Source organism: Pelodiscus sinensis, chromosome 5 (genome assembly GCF_052426305.1).
Source record: "Pelodiscus sinensis isolate ZL-2025 chromosome 5, ASM5242630v1, whole genome shotgun sequence".
NCBI classification, from domain to species: Eukaryota; Metazoa; Chordata; order Testudines; family Trionychidae; genus Pelodiscus; species Pelodiscus sinensis.
This window is the reverse complement of record NC_143056.1, coordinates 32,836,553-32,851,017: the sequence shown is the minus strand read 5'-3', so window position 1 is coordinate 32,851,017 and position 14,465 is coordinate 32,836,553. Positions and strand designations below refer to the sequence as shown.

Here is a 14,465-nt window from a genome sequence, read left to right as displayed (position 1 = left end):
GAGGGGAGAGGAGAGGGTAAGGGCATTAGGGGCTAGAGGGGGGACGGGGAGGTGCTGGGAGAAGGCTTGAAAGAAGGGGTGGCCATGAGGAAGGTGGGGATGGAGCAAGTCATGTGTGAGGGTACAGAGGGGCATGAGGGGGAATGGGGGCAGAGGGTGGTGAGGGGGTGGGCATCAGGGAAAAAGAGGGAAAAGGAGGTAGGGGCAGTGAGGGAAGGGGGAGGCACCAGGAGGGTGCAGGGCTAAGGGAAGGTGCAGGTGCCAGGGGATTCTGGTGGTGAAGCAGAAGGGCAGACACCTGCAGGGGAGGAACCAGCACCAGAGGAGAGAGGCAGGGCACGTGTGTAGAGGGAGGTGTTAGAAGAGGGGATGAGGAGGGGTAGCTCGCATGATCAGAATGGGGCTACTGGAGGAGTGGGCATAGGAGGGAGAGAAGGGCTGGTGGAGGGGGGCAGGTTGCAGGAGGGCTGACGGCAGTGAGAAGGGCAGGAGTCAGGACAGTAGAGGAGGGGGAGGAGTTGGGAGGCAGCAGGCACCAGGAGAGCTGATGGAACAAGGAGAGGAGACATGGCAGCAGAGAGAAAAGGTAAAAGTTTAACAATATTTATTAATAACTTGGATGCCACAGTGGCACATCCAAACAAGCCACATGAACTCAGTATTGGTGCACAACACAAAATTCATTTTGCTCATGCGAGGAAACTCTTAGGCTATGTCTACACCGGTGGTTTCTTGTGCAAGAACACATCCACACTGCCATGTGCAAGCTGTGCTTTTGCACAAGAGCATCTATGGCAATGTGGACACTCTCTTGCCCAAGAAAGTGCCGATGGCCATTTTAGCCATAGGGCTTTCTTGCACAAGAAATTCATGTTGCCTGTCTATGCTGGCCTCTTGCGCAAGAACAGTTGCACAAAAGGGCTTATTCCTGAGCAGGAGCATCATAGTTCTTGCGCAAGAAGCCCTGATTTCATACATGAGAATGTCAGCGTACTTGCGCAAGAATACACGGCCAGTGTAGACAGGAAGCAAGTTTTTGCACAAGAGCGGCCCGCTTTGGCGCAAGATCACGCCAGTGTAGACACAGCCAAGAGGAGGGAGGGAGGGGGGCAGGGAATCAGCACTGGCTCAGCATGTCTACATGGTTTGGGGGAAGGTGCAGGGAAATTGAGCTCATCTGGGTTGCAGAGTGGGGAGATCCAGGGAGCTGGGCTGGGCTGCGGGGTGGGGGTGTGTGTGTGGAGCTCAGTTTGGCTGCAGGAGGAGGGAGGTTCTGGGAACTGGGGCTAGGCTCAAGGGGAGGGAGGGGCAGGGAATCGGCGTTTGGCTCAGCAGTTTTGCAGGGCTTAGGGGAGGTGCAGGGAAACAGGGCTCAGCTGTGCTGTGGGGGAGGCATGTGGGGAACCAGTGCAGGGCTCAGCTGAGCTGAGGTGGATGGGGGAGGGCATACGGAACAGATGGGCAGCTCAGCTGGGCTGTGGGGGCTGCAGGGAACTGGTGCTGCACTACCTTGGATTGTGGGGGATGGTTTTGGGGGAAGTGCAGGGAACCAGCAGGGGTGAGCAGCTCAGCTGGGTTGCAGGGGATGGAGGTACAAAGAAACCTACTGGGGAGGAGGGGGGGCGGGAACCAGGAGCCCTGAAATGATCTCCCCTGGCCCAAAAATCCCTCATCTGGGACCAGTCAGGTCCAGAGGGTGCCAGATCAGGGAGGTCCAACTCCTACCCAAGTCCCCTCCTTGCACCCTCCCTCGTAGCCAGACACCCTACCCCCAATCTGCTCCTGCTCCCTCCCCACTGGCCAGACACCCTACATCCAGCCTGCTTCTGCACCCTACCTACCACCCAGACCTTGCCCCCTTCTGCCCCCCCATCTCCCTCTCAGATCCTGCACCCCATCCCTATCCCGTTCTTTGGCAGCCCTGCCATCCACCCTAGCACCTAGCACCACCTTGACCCCGGCCCCAACACCCTGCCTCACACCCCAGGACTCAGAACCGCCCAGGCCTCAGCACCCTGCCAACCACGCTAGCACCCAGCAGCACCCTGTTCCTTGTCCCAGCACCCTGCCAATCACCCTAGTGCCCAGCAGGACCATGTCCCTGACCCCAGCACCCCGCCACCTGCCTGCCGCAGCACCCCATCACCTGAGCCAGCATCCTTCCACCCAGCAGCACCCTCTCCCGAGCCCCAGCACCCACTTTCACTCTGTCCCTTGCTCCCACCAGCACATTTGGGACCACATTAGTGAGGCTTGGGGGTCTTTGGAGGGTTGTTGGGTTTTTTTTGCATCTCACTTGTGTGGCCCCAACAGACTTTTCTGTGGATCAGTGACCCTTGACTCAAAACAGGTTCCTCACCCCTCTCATAAATAGAGACAATGCTAAAACTTTTTGAGTCGACATAATATTTTATGTCAAAAACCCTAAAAATGAAGCCTGGCCAGCAAGCCCCCAATTGGGGCCAAACTCCCAACACTCCTGCACCACCTGACCCCAAATCTGAGCCTATCATACACTGGAACCCCCTGTCCTGAGCCTCTTACATCCCCAAACTCCTGCATCCCCACATCCTCAGTCTTCTGCCACCACACTCCTGAACCATCCACACATCACAAATCTGTGTCCTGAGCCCATCATACTCACAACCTTCTTGCCCTGAGTCCCTCACATATCCAATCCAAACTCCAGCACCCTCACATCCACAAGCCCATGGCTTGCTCAGCACCCCAACCTTTCACCTGAGCCCAACACTCCCGAGCCTGAAGCCCCCTCCCCGAGCCAACATCCCCTTCTCCTGCATCCAAATTCCCTCCTAGAGCTTGTACTTCTCACCCCTTCCCACACCCAAACCCCTCATTCCCACCCCACACCTCCTGTCTCAACCTAGTGAGAGTGTATAAGGGCTGGGGATGGCAAGTGACGGAGAGGAGAGGAACAGAGCAGATGAGGCCTCAAGGAAGCGGGGTGGGGGTCTTGGGGACGGAATGTGATTTTCATGCATTTGGTGGGTCCCTCTGCCTCCCCCCCCCCCTTTTTTTTGCTTGACAAACCTAGGGGTTCCTTGAAATTCTGAAAAGGGTTCCTTGGCCAAATAAAATTGGGAAACACTGGCATACTGCATCCCCAGCCCCACCCCAGAGCAATGATTTAAATAAAGGATGCACATTTTCAGTTTCTTTAAAAACAAAAAACAAAACCCTCACAAAAATAAACTGAGTTAAGAATTTGAGCAACACCAGGTAAATCTTTTAGTATAGTATTAAAAGGAAAGTTAACACAACAAATTTTGAATCATAGTTTCAAGGATTTTTTTCCAATAAGTGCTTATAACAAACTAGGACATGGTATCCAGTTTTATTTTGGAAATATTGAGGGGTATATTTATGAGCTGTTCTAGGTGAGAACGTAAAAGAAAACAACGGGGGAAAAAAAGACAAAGGGTTGCTATGATCCGCAAGGATTTAAGAGAAAAGTACCAATGACATTTCTGTTTGTTCAGGCCTTTCATTATCAGGTTATCTGGTCTAATCTGCTTAGTTCATCAGCAGTCTAATATCAGGGGTTTGCAATTACATTCCTTCTTAGCTCTACTCATGGGCTTGTAATAAATTAGAATACAAAAGGAACCAAAACTGACTTTGTTTTGTTAAGATGAGCCAAATTCGATGTAGAGTGTGTTTTAATTTGATTAATTTTATGCTGGTTTTTCTCCCACTCTGCCCTCTAAACCAGTGTTTCTCAACCAGTGATATGCATACCCTTAGGGGTATCTCAACACAAGTGAAATTTGGCAAAAAATGCCTGGGATTTTGCTCTGCAAAGGGGAATCGGGCAACGGCATGTGTCTGTCAGATTGAATGTTCAGAGCCATGTGCCCAGACAATAACAGGCGCTCTGTGCACGCACCCCAGTGCCTGATGGGGAAAGTGTGTGGCTGTGTCCGTGGCTCCACTAAGACCCATGGCAGTTCCAGGATGGGGAGCAGGGAGGAAACAAAAAAAATCATCACTTCCACAGCTGCCTCTCCTACTTTGTTTCCTCTCCGGCAGCCTCCCCAGCAGGGAGGGCGGCTAAACCTGGATATGCACATTACCCCCACCCCCGCCAGCAGCTCAGTATAATGTATCTCCCCCCCCCTTCCTCGTGGTACTGTGGAAAGGAGCTAAAAGGTGGTGAAGCAGCACAATAAGCTTTGCTCCAAAGGACCCGGCCCGCATCTGTGGTATAGTGGGGGGCAGTTGCCCCCAGGCACCCCGCTGAGGAGGGCAGCCTGGGGTGGGAGCGCATAGCCCTGTGCGACGGGCCAAGTACTGGCAGGCCACTTGCTCCCTGCAGATAAGCTGCCGAGGCAGGGCTGGGCAGCGGAAGCAGGCATTTCAAAGTTAGGGTTACCATAGGTCCAGTGTCTGGCTCAAGAGGAGGGTAGGGGCATTGGCTTAGATGGGGCATGGGGGTACCTGGCTCTGGGGGAGGAGAGGACATTGGGTTGGGTGGGGCTGGCTCTGGGAGAGGGATTTGGGTTAGAGTGGGGGACCTGGGGGAGCCTGGCTCTGGGGGTACAATTACTTTTTAAAAGGGAGTACTTTATAAAAAAAAAAAGTCGAGAAACGCTGATTTAAACCATCATATAGCTACTCTCATTCATGCAGTATTTAATGATGAACTAAAGGAATGATTATGCAAAAAGCTACTCTGAGTCTCCTGCCCTGAACCAGCTTCAAGGCCAAATGAACAGCCAGGTTTCTTCGGGACACAGGGGTGTGAACATTGCGTTGCTCCGCACTACGGCGCCAGCCCCTCCCCAGCTCTCTGCCTCCTGGCAGCACATCTAGCTCGGAGGGGTTTTCAGGTGCATGGGATCAAAGGGCGAGCCCCCTCCCACGGAAACTGGCACACAGGCAGCGGGGCACTGAGGACCGCCCGCAGCCCACTGCAGCGCTAGGGGTCACTGCTTGTGCCCGGGAACTCTCAGGCCACTGACCGGGACCAGCTCTCCCCACACCCCGCCGGCCTGGCGCCTCCCCCGCACCCGCTCGCGGCGCCCCGGGCTTGAGGGAGCCGCAGGCGCCCGCCCATCCGTTACCTACCCGCACGTAGCGCTCCCTGCCCCAACCGCCGCACCGCGCTGGACTAGGGGCTGCGCACATGGATACAAACACCTCCAACGTCCCTAGCAACCCGCTCGCCTCCCTTAACTTCCGCGGGGCAACCACAGCATCGCCTGCTATTGGTGCGGAGCGCAGGGAAGGCGCCATTGGCTGAGAAGAATACGATGGCCCCGCCCCCTCCCCTACGTTAGGCCCCCTCACTATGATGGACAGGTGATAGGACTCAGAGGGAGCCCGACCCGGAACTGGAAGAGGTTGAATCTAGCTCTGCGCGGGAGGCAGCTCGGGTGAGCATCGTCCTGAGCCTGGGGGGGCCCGGCGAGCCGGCGCAGGTGCGCGAGGAACCTGGGCGGGGCTGGGGCGGGGGCTGTGTGCGCCCATCGAGAGCTTGACGCGTGGGCAGGCTCGGCTGGGGAGCGGGCGACCGGTTCTCACTCCTGGTGGCGGCTTCGCAGCATGCTGGGAGTCCTGGGTGGCAGCGGCCGGGTGCTGTGGCGGGCGGTCCTGTGAGCTGCGCGTGTCGCTGTAGCTCGACTTGAGATCGGGGCCATGTTGGGCTGGGGAGAGACAGAATTCTGCTCCCCGTTCCTCAGGAGCTAAGAGCTTGTCTGCGCTTGACAGCTAACAGGGCCAATGTACGATTTGACTTCAAAGCCTAATAGGTGTCACGTGGAGCTGTTCTGGAAGGACAAACGCTCACTCCGACCGCACAGAGGAGACTGTTTAAGTGGATCACTCTAACCAGAAGCAAGATGGTTTTTCTGGAATAACTGCAGGTGTAAAGAAACCCTATGACCCTAACTGATGTAATGCCTTAACTTTACACACACACGCACACACCGTTCCATCTAGTTAAATATGTGTATACGTTTTTGCAAAATCAGTGCTAATTCTGAAAGTGACATATAAGAGGGACAAGTAGGCCAGTGGCACTTCGGAGATTAACAAAAATATATCTGATTATGAGTGTTCCTGGGTAAAAGCCACTTCATCAGATGCGTTGGAGTGGAAATAACAGAATCCAAGATCTATATAACAGTAAAAACTGTAGGACTGGTGTTAATGAAGCTAGTTAAATGGGCTTGATATGCCCCATTCCTAGCTTTTGATATGAAAATGCAAATGTCAAAGGCAGGGGAAATTGCTTTATAGTGGGTTAACTAGTTAATGTATTTATACAGGCCCAGGGTAACTGTGTAAAATTTGTAAAAGAATACCAATTCTGCATTCTCTCCCTGTAATTTGAAGAAGAATGTCTATTTTTAACTCAGGATTGAGTGTCCAGGTAGGTTAAAATGTTCCGCTACAAGTTTGTGTGTCCTGGTGTCTGATTTGTGTCCATTTATTCTTTGTTGCAGAGATTGTCTGGGATGCAGTAATAGGCACAATTTGTATATACTTCTCTTTGTAAATAAGTGCTAGCTATTTCAATTCAGCCCTTAATTACTGGCTGATTTCTTACAGGTATCATGGCTCCAGAGGCTTTTATAGTTTTTTTTTTTAAATGAATGTCTTTCGTTTCTCTTTTTAATCCCTGGATTAATAAACTAGTTGCCTTTCACTTCTTGCTGGCTATTGTTACAGGTATAGTATACTAGCAATAGTACCTGAACTGATTATGAAAGTAACTATCCTGAACTGATTATGAAAGTAACTATCCTGAACTTCAGACCTCTTTTCTATTTCAGCCTTTTAAAAAAACTTTTCTTTTTTCAAGCTTGGTTTTTTTTTTTTTATAGTACTTTTCCCCCATTGGTTAGTAGCTGTCATTCTGATTAGCCGTTCCATTAAGAGAGTCAGCAGTTGTTACAGTCAGTCTCCTGGGCTGTCAAACCACTTACCTTGTTCAGGGTTGTAAAAAATCCACATGCTTAAGATGCATAGTTATCACCAGTGCAGAAAGTAGTAGGTCAGCTGACAGAGGGGTAGCCGTGTCAGTCTGGATTTGCAAAAGTGACGAGTCATGTGGCACCTTATAGACTAACATGTATTGGAGCATAAGCTTTAGTGGGCAAAGACCCACTTTGTCAGATGACTCCTTGTCACTTTTGTAGGTTGACTGAAGAATTCTATATATTTTTCTCTTCTGTAGGCCTAGCTTTTGCTTGGGGTGGTTGGATTAACTACAGCAGTGGGAGAACCCCTCCTGTCACTAGTGAATGTCTATACTGTAGCAGTTTAAGTGTAGACATAATGCAAGTATCACATACTTTGGAGGGTTTCTAAATGAGAAGCACTCTGGATGGACTCTTAAATAAGAAAATCTCAAAGGCATGGTGATAGTTCAAGTTGGTGAATAAGCTCTGGCAAGGAAAACACCCTTGTGAGAAGTACAATAGGCATAACACACTGCTTTTTTTTTTTTCCAGAAACATGTATCAAGAAAGTGAGCATGGGAAATGGACCATATCTAGCAGTGATGAAAGTATGGAAGAAAATGCTGACGCTGAGAAGCCGTCTACATCTTCATTGTCTCGTAGTGGACATGGTAAAACAAGTGGACCACAGTATCCATGTTCAGAGGCCAGAAATGTTGCTCATAAGAGAAAAGTCTCCCCTACGAAATGTACTGATAAAAGTATTTCTACGGAGATTTCACCAGCAAAAAAACAGAGAACTTCCCAAGAGGGTTTAGGCTGGTGCCTTTCAAGTAGTGATGAGGATCCTGAATCTGAAAATCAGCCAAAATATTCACAAAAAGTAGACAAAGAGGAGGAACCACAAATCATTGTACCTGAAAAGCAGTTTCTACGTAGATGTGAAGATAATGAGCTCTCAGTGAGCCAAAAACCAGAAGAACATTATAATGTAGCAAGTAAAGGCCAGGACACTTGGGATTTATTGAATGAAGGGAACCCTTTCAGATTCTTTGTCACTAAAGTCAGAGGTATTAAGTCTAAGTACAATTCTGGAGCACTTCACATAAAAGGTAAGTGTTTAATTCGTACAGTAACATAGTTTCAGGTAGAATGGGAACATTAAAGTGTTTTGTAAGTATATATAAGAATTACTATAGTAATGTGACTTGACTTTCTAAACATAGAAGTAATGAAATTCAGTTATACTTCCTCTTCTGGAAATCTGTAATATAAGTATGGTATAAGCTGTGTTTTATGACCATACATAACCCTTTGGGTACCAGTTCCAATACAGCTTATGGGTTAGAGTGGACTGGTGTGCATCTACCTGGAGGGAGGTTGCATGGTGTTTGCATTACTGCCTTCCTTCTGGGATTCTGCTGAGAGAAGTGTCTTTTAATTCATTTTTGTGATTTTTTTTTTCAAGAGTGCACACCCTTGCAGGTTCCGTGGAATGAAGTGCATTTCCTAGATGCTAAACTCTGCATCCATCACAATTTGCTATTGCCTTATACTACTGTAAATGCTCTTAAAACTGAATTTTTATACCACTCCGATCTGTAGTTGTAGAAATTAAAATCTGGCTGTAACTAAGGATGTTATAGACTAGTTGACTATCCGATAAGCATTTGCTTATCACTTTTTTTTTTACTAGTCAACTAATCGATAGGCACTTCCACATTCCTCCTTTGACATGTACAAGGGCCTGGGGCTCTTGTATATTTCAGAGGAGGAATGCGGAACTCCACATACTGCCAGGGGCCAGCGGGAAGTCCTGCTGACTGCAGCCTGCAGACAGATGCCTTCTTTGAAATACACAAAAATCCCGAGAGGGGCTTTTGTGTATTTCAAAGTCACGGAGCCATCCAGAATGCTTCTCATTTAGAAACCCTCTAAAGCATGTGATACATACTTTATGTCTACACTTAAACAGCTACACTAGTTGGTGAATAAGCTCAGTGTAACATGGAGCCTGCGTTCAGTGGGGGACCAAGTCCCCCATGGTTTTGAAATGCACAAGAGCCCCTCCCGGGATCTTGTGTATGTCAAAGAAGGCTCCTGAGTGCAGCCCAGAGTCAGTGGGACTTCCCACTGGCCTCGGGCTGTACCTGGAGTTCTGCATTCCTCCTTTGAAATGTACAAGAGCCCCAGGCCCTTGTACGTTTCAAAGGAGGAATGCAGAAGTGCCTATCAACTAGTCAAAGGAAATTTCATTGTCTAGTCAATTAACTGCATTTTAACATCCTTAGCTATAACCCAAGGTTGAATAACTGCTTCTGTGTAATTGATACTTCAAAGATGCCGTACCAGAGAAATAGTCCAGAGTTATAGCTGATGTGCAAAAAATAAGTTCATGTTTCTTGATAAATATACTTTACATATTGAACTTCTGCAGTAACATTACACTAACACTCTGTGCGCATTTAATTAGAAATCTGATCAAAGCACACTGCATGACTATTTTGTGATTTATTATCATATTTGTATGATACTTGTGGGCTGACCTCTAGCAACATGGAAGTGCTTGTACCAATATTTGTAGCCCTGTACTTATGTACAATTAAATTAATTGACAAGAGTCAGGTCTCAAGGTTTGTTTGATTCTTTAGCCAGCGTACCCAAAGTACTGATGTGTTGTCTGAGGTATCCATCCCACAAGATTTTACAGAAATAAATCAAGATGCTAAGGATTCTCATATATGAGTTCACTGGCACTTGAGGGCTCTCATCCTTTTTCAGGAGTGCTCAGCATCTTACTTGCTTTATCCCTTAGCTAAGAGAGAATGTTTGTGCATTTGATCTGCAAAACCAGGTTTTGTGGGAAGAGGGTTAAATTATGTCATCTGATTAATATTTTGGGAAAACATGTATGTGATTATATTTTGAAGTAAATCTTTTTAGTGTTCAAACATTAAGATTTTGTTAGTGAATTATATGTGGGCAGTCTATTATAACTCTAATACACAAAGAATATCAAGCTTCTGTCATGGAGCTTTATCCTGCTTGTGTGTCGTCGCTGACTTCAGAAGGGTTCCGGTTAGCTAAAGGAGTTGACCTTTATGAATCCAGTTAAAGGATCGGAGGCAGAGTCTGTTCCATCTGCATTTGCTATTCCCTCCTCCTCCTCCTGCTCTTGCATCCCCTCCACTCGAAGGAAGTGGAAAATATTGAAGTTTTACAAAGAGACTGAAGTCTTTCATGTCTAGCACTAGCACAAGCACAAGGTGGGCAGCATCATGTTACCGTGCTGATGTCCTTCAAACCTGTTTTGGAGGGTCCATCCAATCAGAGATAATAGAGTAGCTCATTTGCTATTGCTCATTATATTCTTTCTCTGTCAACAAGTTGTCTTTTTTTTTTTTTTTTTTTTTTTAAAAGACAATCAATGAGAGCTGGACTGTCATCCCAAATTATTTTGCAAACAGTTGATGATGATGCTTGTCTGGACTTTATGTAAATCAGCAATGTAGATAAGAGTTTCCTGCTTTACTGGGACTGTAATTAACAAATTGTTAGATATGAAGTGTATGTAAATATTTTACTTATAAAGATGTAGTTAATAGTATGTGTTTGGTTTTTTTATAGATATTTTGTCTCCTCTTTTTGGGACTCTTGTATCTTCTGCTCAAGTGAGTGTTAGATCTTTCTGCTGTTTGTTTGTTTTTTTCTTTCCAATTTTGAAGTCCATTTCAGTGGTTTTATGGTAATGTAATTTCCTTGACTTCAAGGTTGCTATTCCAGACTCATCCAATATAACCAATATCAGAATGAGGCCTAGCCCATTTAAATATAACTGGAACAGTGGGGAAAATGGTTAAAACCACAAGTTTTCTGAAGGAGACATTTACATTTGAGTGAAATGTTCTCTTTCATACAAAATTCAGACTGATTCTAAAGAATTTCTTCTTGGGTTTATTGTGACGGCGCGTTGGGGGTTCCCCGTCTGCTGCACCCCGAAATGGCACAAACAGACTGCACCAGCCAGTGGAATTGAGGGTGGTTTATTGCTCCTCCAGCACAGTGCAGCACAGATGTAATCTGGTTACAGGAACTGGGCTAAGAGGCCTCAGTGCCCCCCTTGAGATAGGGGAGTCCCAGCCCCCTCCCCAGCTCCTTATTCCCTGCCTTCCAGATAGGAACTAACTAACCCTCTCCAAGCCCTGCCCCCCAGCCAGGGCAGCATTCCACCTTCCTTTGTTCCTCTCCATGGGGAGTGTCTGGCCACTGGTTCAACAAGTTTGGCATTACCTCTGCCTAGTGAGGTTTTCCCTGCTGGGTCTTGCTCCAGACAGCAGGGGTCACCACAGCCCAGCAAGTACCCCCACTACGTCACATTTATATATTCATTTTCAATGACATTTAGCGTACAGACATCGCATACCCCAGTAGCAATGTTGATGGTAAGGTACTGCCTTGGTGAGTAGAGTGAGGTGGGCCAGATCTTCTGGGTATTTATCCTAAGCTGCTATCTACACTCCAACGGAGTGCCTCCCATGTGCCTGTTTTTAGCAATATAGCCTCCGTGTTGCTGGAGTCTTTTCCTACTGCAGTGAAAAACTCTGGCAATGGAAAAGGGCTCAGATCATTATCCACCAGCAGAGCCTTTCACTGCTTCCAGAGTGTTTCACTGTCATGTGTAGCTACACACTGCTGTATAGACACAACCTACTTTTTATTGTGGTGTGCAGTTACACATAGCCTGTTTGCCTATACGAGGCTAGCCAAGGTCTTAACTACCTGTATCTTCTGGGAATGGATAAGCATTGAAAAGTGGATGGTTGTATACTGTGTCTGCTGCTTGGTGTATAATGGTAAACTTAACAAATATGCAGAGCAAGATGATGTCTAAGGAGTTACATTTGTTTATATTTTTGGCAACACTTAGGAGTCCTGTCATGAACCAGGAGCCCATTGTGCTAGGCACTGTACAAAGGAAAAAAAAAGATGGGCCCTGCCCCCAAAATTTTATATTTGCATTGTTCTCAAAGTAATGTTCTTCTGCTTGTGTTCTATTGCATAAATGTTTATATTCCGTATTCTGTAGTAAGCAGTACATTTGTAAGAAGATGTGTATGAAAATGAAAACTTAAATTTATTTGTAATACTTGAAAGTAGCTTAAGGGGGTAGCTGAGTTAGTGTGTACAGGATAAACTAAAAAACAACAAATGGTCTGGTAGCGCTTTATAACAAAAAATGTAGATAGTATCATGAGGTTTTGTGGGCACAGCCCACTTCAGATGAAAAAACTCCAGTCATCTGAAGAAGTGGGATGTGCCTACGAAAGATTATGATACCATCTGCATTTTTGTTAGTCTATAAAGTGCTACTACACCATTTGTTGTTTTTTACTTGAAAGTAGAGCTTTCAATTAATTGAAGTTAATGCATGTGATTAATGCAGAACAAATTAACTAGATTTGAAGTCCCCATTAATCAGTGTTAATTTAAATTAGGATTGTGTTGTTTGGATATTTTTCCTATATTTTCAGATGTAATGATTTCAGTTACACAACGCAAAATGTACAGTGCTCATTTTATTTTATTACAAATATTTGCATTGTAAAGGAATATTTTTTTTAATTCACCTCATCTAAGTACTACAGTGCAATCTGTTTGTTTGTAAGCTGCATTTTCATAATGTAGAGATTCTTTTTACATAACTCAAAAATAATGTAAAACTTCAGAGCCTACAAGTTTAAGTACGTAGGGGCATATGAATATTTGGCATGTAGCTACCTTGCAATGCTGGCTACATCAATGCAGTGCATTGTAAATAAGAAGCAGGCAGCATTATTTCCTGCAAATGTAAACAAACTTATCTTAGCAACTGGGTGAACGAGGAGGCCCAAGTGAACAGGTGAATGGAAAAATACTATTTTTTTCTCTGTAGTGCAAATATATGAAATTAAATATGAAGTGTGCACTATACTCTTTGTATTCTGTATTTTAATTGAAATTAATATATTTGAAAATATAGAAAAAAGTAGGGAATGTAAGCGACTAATCAACTCTGATAAGCAAAAGCTTATCTGATTGTTGACACACTAATTGACTAGTCTTTTGCCCCCCACCCCTCTCCCCCGCTGCCTCTATCACAAAGAGGCTACAAGGGGTGGGAAGCGGAGGGGGTGCTGGTGTGAGCTGGTTTATGTCAGTTCCCTCTAGGTCCATGGGAGGGAGCAGGTGCATAGCAGGCGGCCAACTTTGAAATGTACAAGAGGCCCAGCAGGAGCTCTTGTACATTTCAAAGCAGAAGCACCTACGTGGAGTCTGGGGTCAGTAGGATTCCCTGCTGGAACCGGCTCCATGCAGTGTTTCAATCTTTGAAATGCACAAGAGCCCCTGATGGGACTCCTGTACTTTTCAAAGGTTGAACACAGAAGTCCTTATCGACTAATCGAGTAGTCAATGGAAATCCCATTGACTATTCGATTAGTTAATTGAAATGTAACATCCCTAAGAAGTGCAAAATATTAATTTAAAATTGGTATTTTATTCTTTAACAGTGTGATTAAAACCACAATTCATTGTGACTTCTTTAATCTTGTGATATGTTTGCTATCCTTACTTGAAATGTAGTCTTAAATATGAATACTACTATACACATCAGTGATTTTTTGAATGCCAAATATTTTCCTCTGGAATTTTTTCTTTGTTGAAGTTTTTTTTTTTTTAACCTTTCCTTTCCTTTTCTCTCTTTGCAAGTTTAACTATTGTATAGATGTGAAATGGCTCATAAGACAGTATCCACCAGAATTCAGGTATGAATTTTAAGAATGTTTTATACTACTCATAATGAATTTTGCGTGTCTGAAAGTTACCTAGACCTGGATGCATAAAAAGAGCTAGGTCTCTGTTTTAGGTGCTTGTTTCTGTTTCAGCTTCAAAGCCGTGCACAAAACTTCTGCTGCTATGTGGCACCTAAGATTGTGCTGTAAATGTTTTCTAAGAGTCTTTCTGCCTCTGATCATGCATGCTGCTGCCTCACTCTCCCTGCCTAAGCCCTCCTGTGACCTGTGGTACCTAGGGTAACCCACATTGAAAATGCCCAGGTCAGGGTAGGCTGCAAAGAGCAAAGCAGATTCTCCCAAAATTGGAGGTGAACATTAATCTTGTCTACATAGCCAACTTTTGTTGACAGAACAAAAATCAACAAAGGGTGTTCACACTTGCTTCCTTTGTAGACAGAACATGTCCACGTTTGAGACACCATCATCTACAGTGTGAGCCAGGCACAGTATGTATCTCACAGTGCAGTGGTGTGGGAAGGCTGATCTCTGCATATCTTAGGATTCCTTCAGAGTTCTCCCATGGCCTTCTCAGCTCTCAGGAGCAGCATCAAGAGTAGTTCTCTAAGCTCTTCATGCTGAGGAGCTGCCTTCATATTCTCACCATAGCAGTCTTGCTGCTGCTGTGTCCCTAGTGCAGGGCAGAACAGGAGTGTTCCCCAAATTGAGCAACACACTAAGCTGTCAGATACTTTCCAGACAGTTCCCT

General features: G+C 46.0%; 2 protein-coding genes across 6 annotated transcripts in view; one reads left to right on the top strand and one right to left on the bottom strand.

The window, feature by feature from the left end:
* The window catches only part of EFCAB11 (EF-hand calcium binding domain 11), a 131,638-nt gene extending 126,402 nt beyond the window's left edge, over positions 1-5,236 (bottom strand). The window contains exon 1 of the mRNA XM_014573261.4: positions 5,089-5,236. Coding sequence (XP_014428747.3) covers positions 5,089-5,148 — 60 coding nt within the window. The 5' untranslated portion in view covers positions 5,149-5,236. The remainder of the gene's footprint in view (positions 1-5,088) is intronic.
* Positions 5,237-5,266: 30 nt separating this feature from the next.
* Positions 5,267-14,465, top strand: part of TDP1 (tyrosyl-DNA phosphodiesterase 1) — a 117,176-nt gene continuing 107,977 nt past the window's right edge. The window contains exons 1-4 of one of the 5 annotated variants that reach the window (XM_006122341.3): positions 5,267-5,396; positions 7,479-8,038; positions 10,554-10,597; positions 13,674-13,729. In XM_006122341.3, the coding sequence (XP_006122403.3) occupies positions 7,483-8,038; positions 10,554-10,597; positions 13,674-13,729 (656 nt within the window). In that variant the 5' untranslated portion in view covers positions 5,267-5,396; positions 7,479-7,482. Of the gene's footprint in view, positions 5,442-5,497; positions 5,886-5,941; positions 6,395-7,478; positions 8,039-10,553; positions 10,598-13,673; positions 13,730-14,465 lie in introns of those variants that run through there. The other 4 variants (XM_075926727.2, XM_075926728.2, XM_075926729.2 and 1 more) reach the window with 4 other exon arrangements.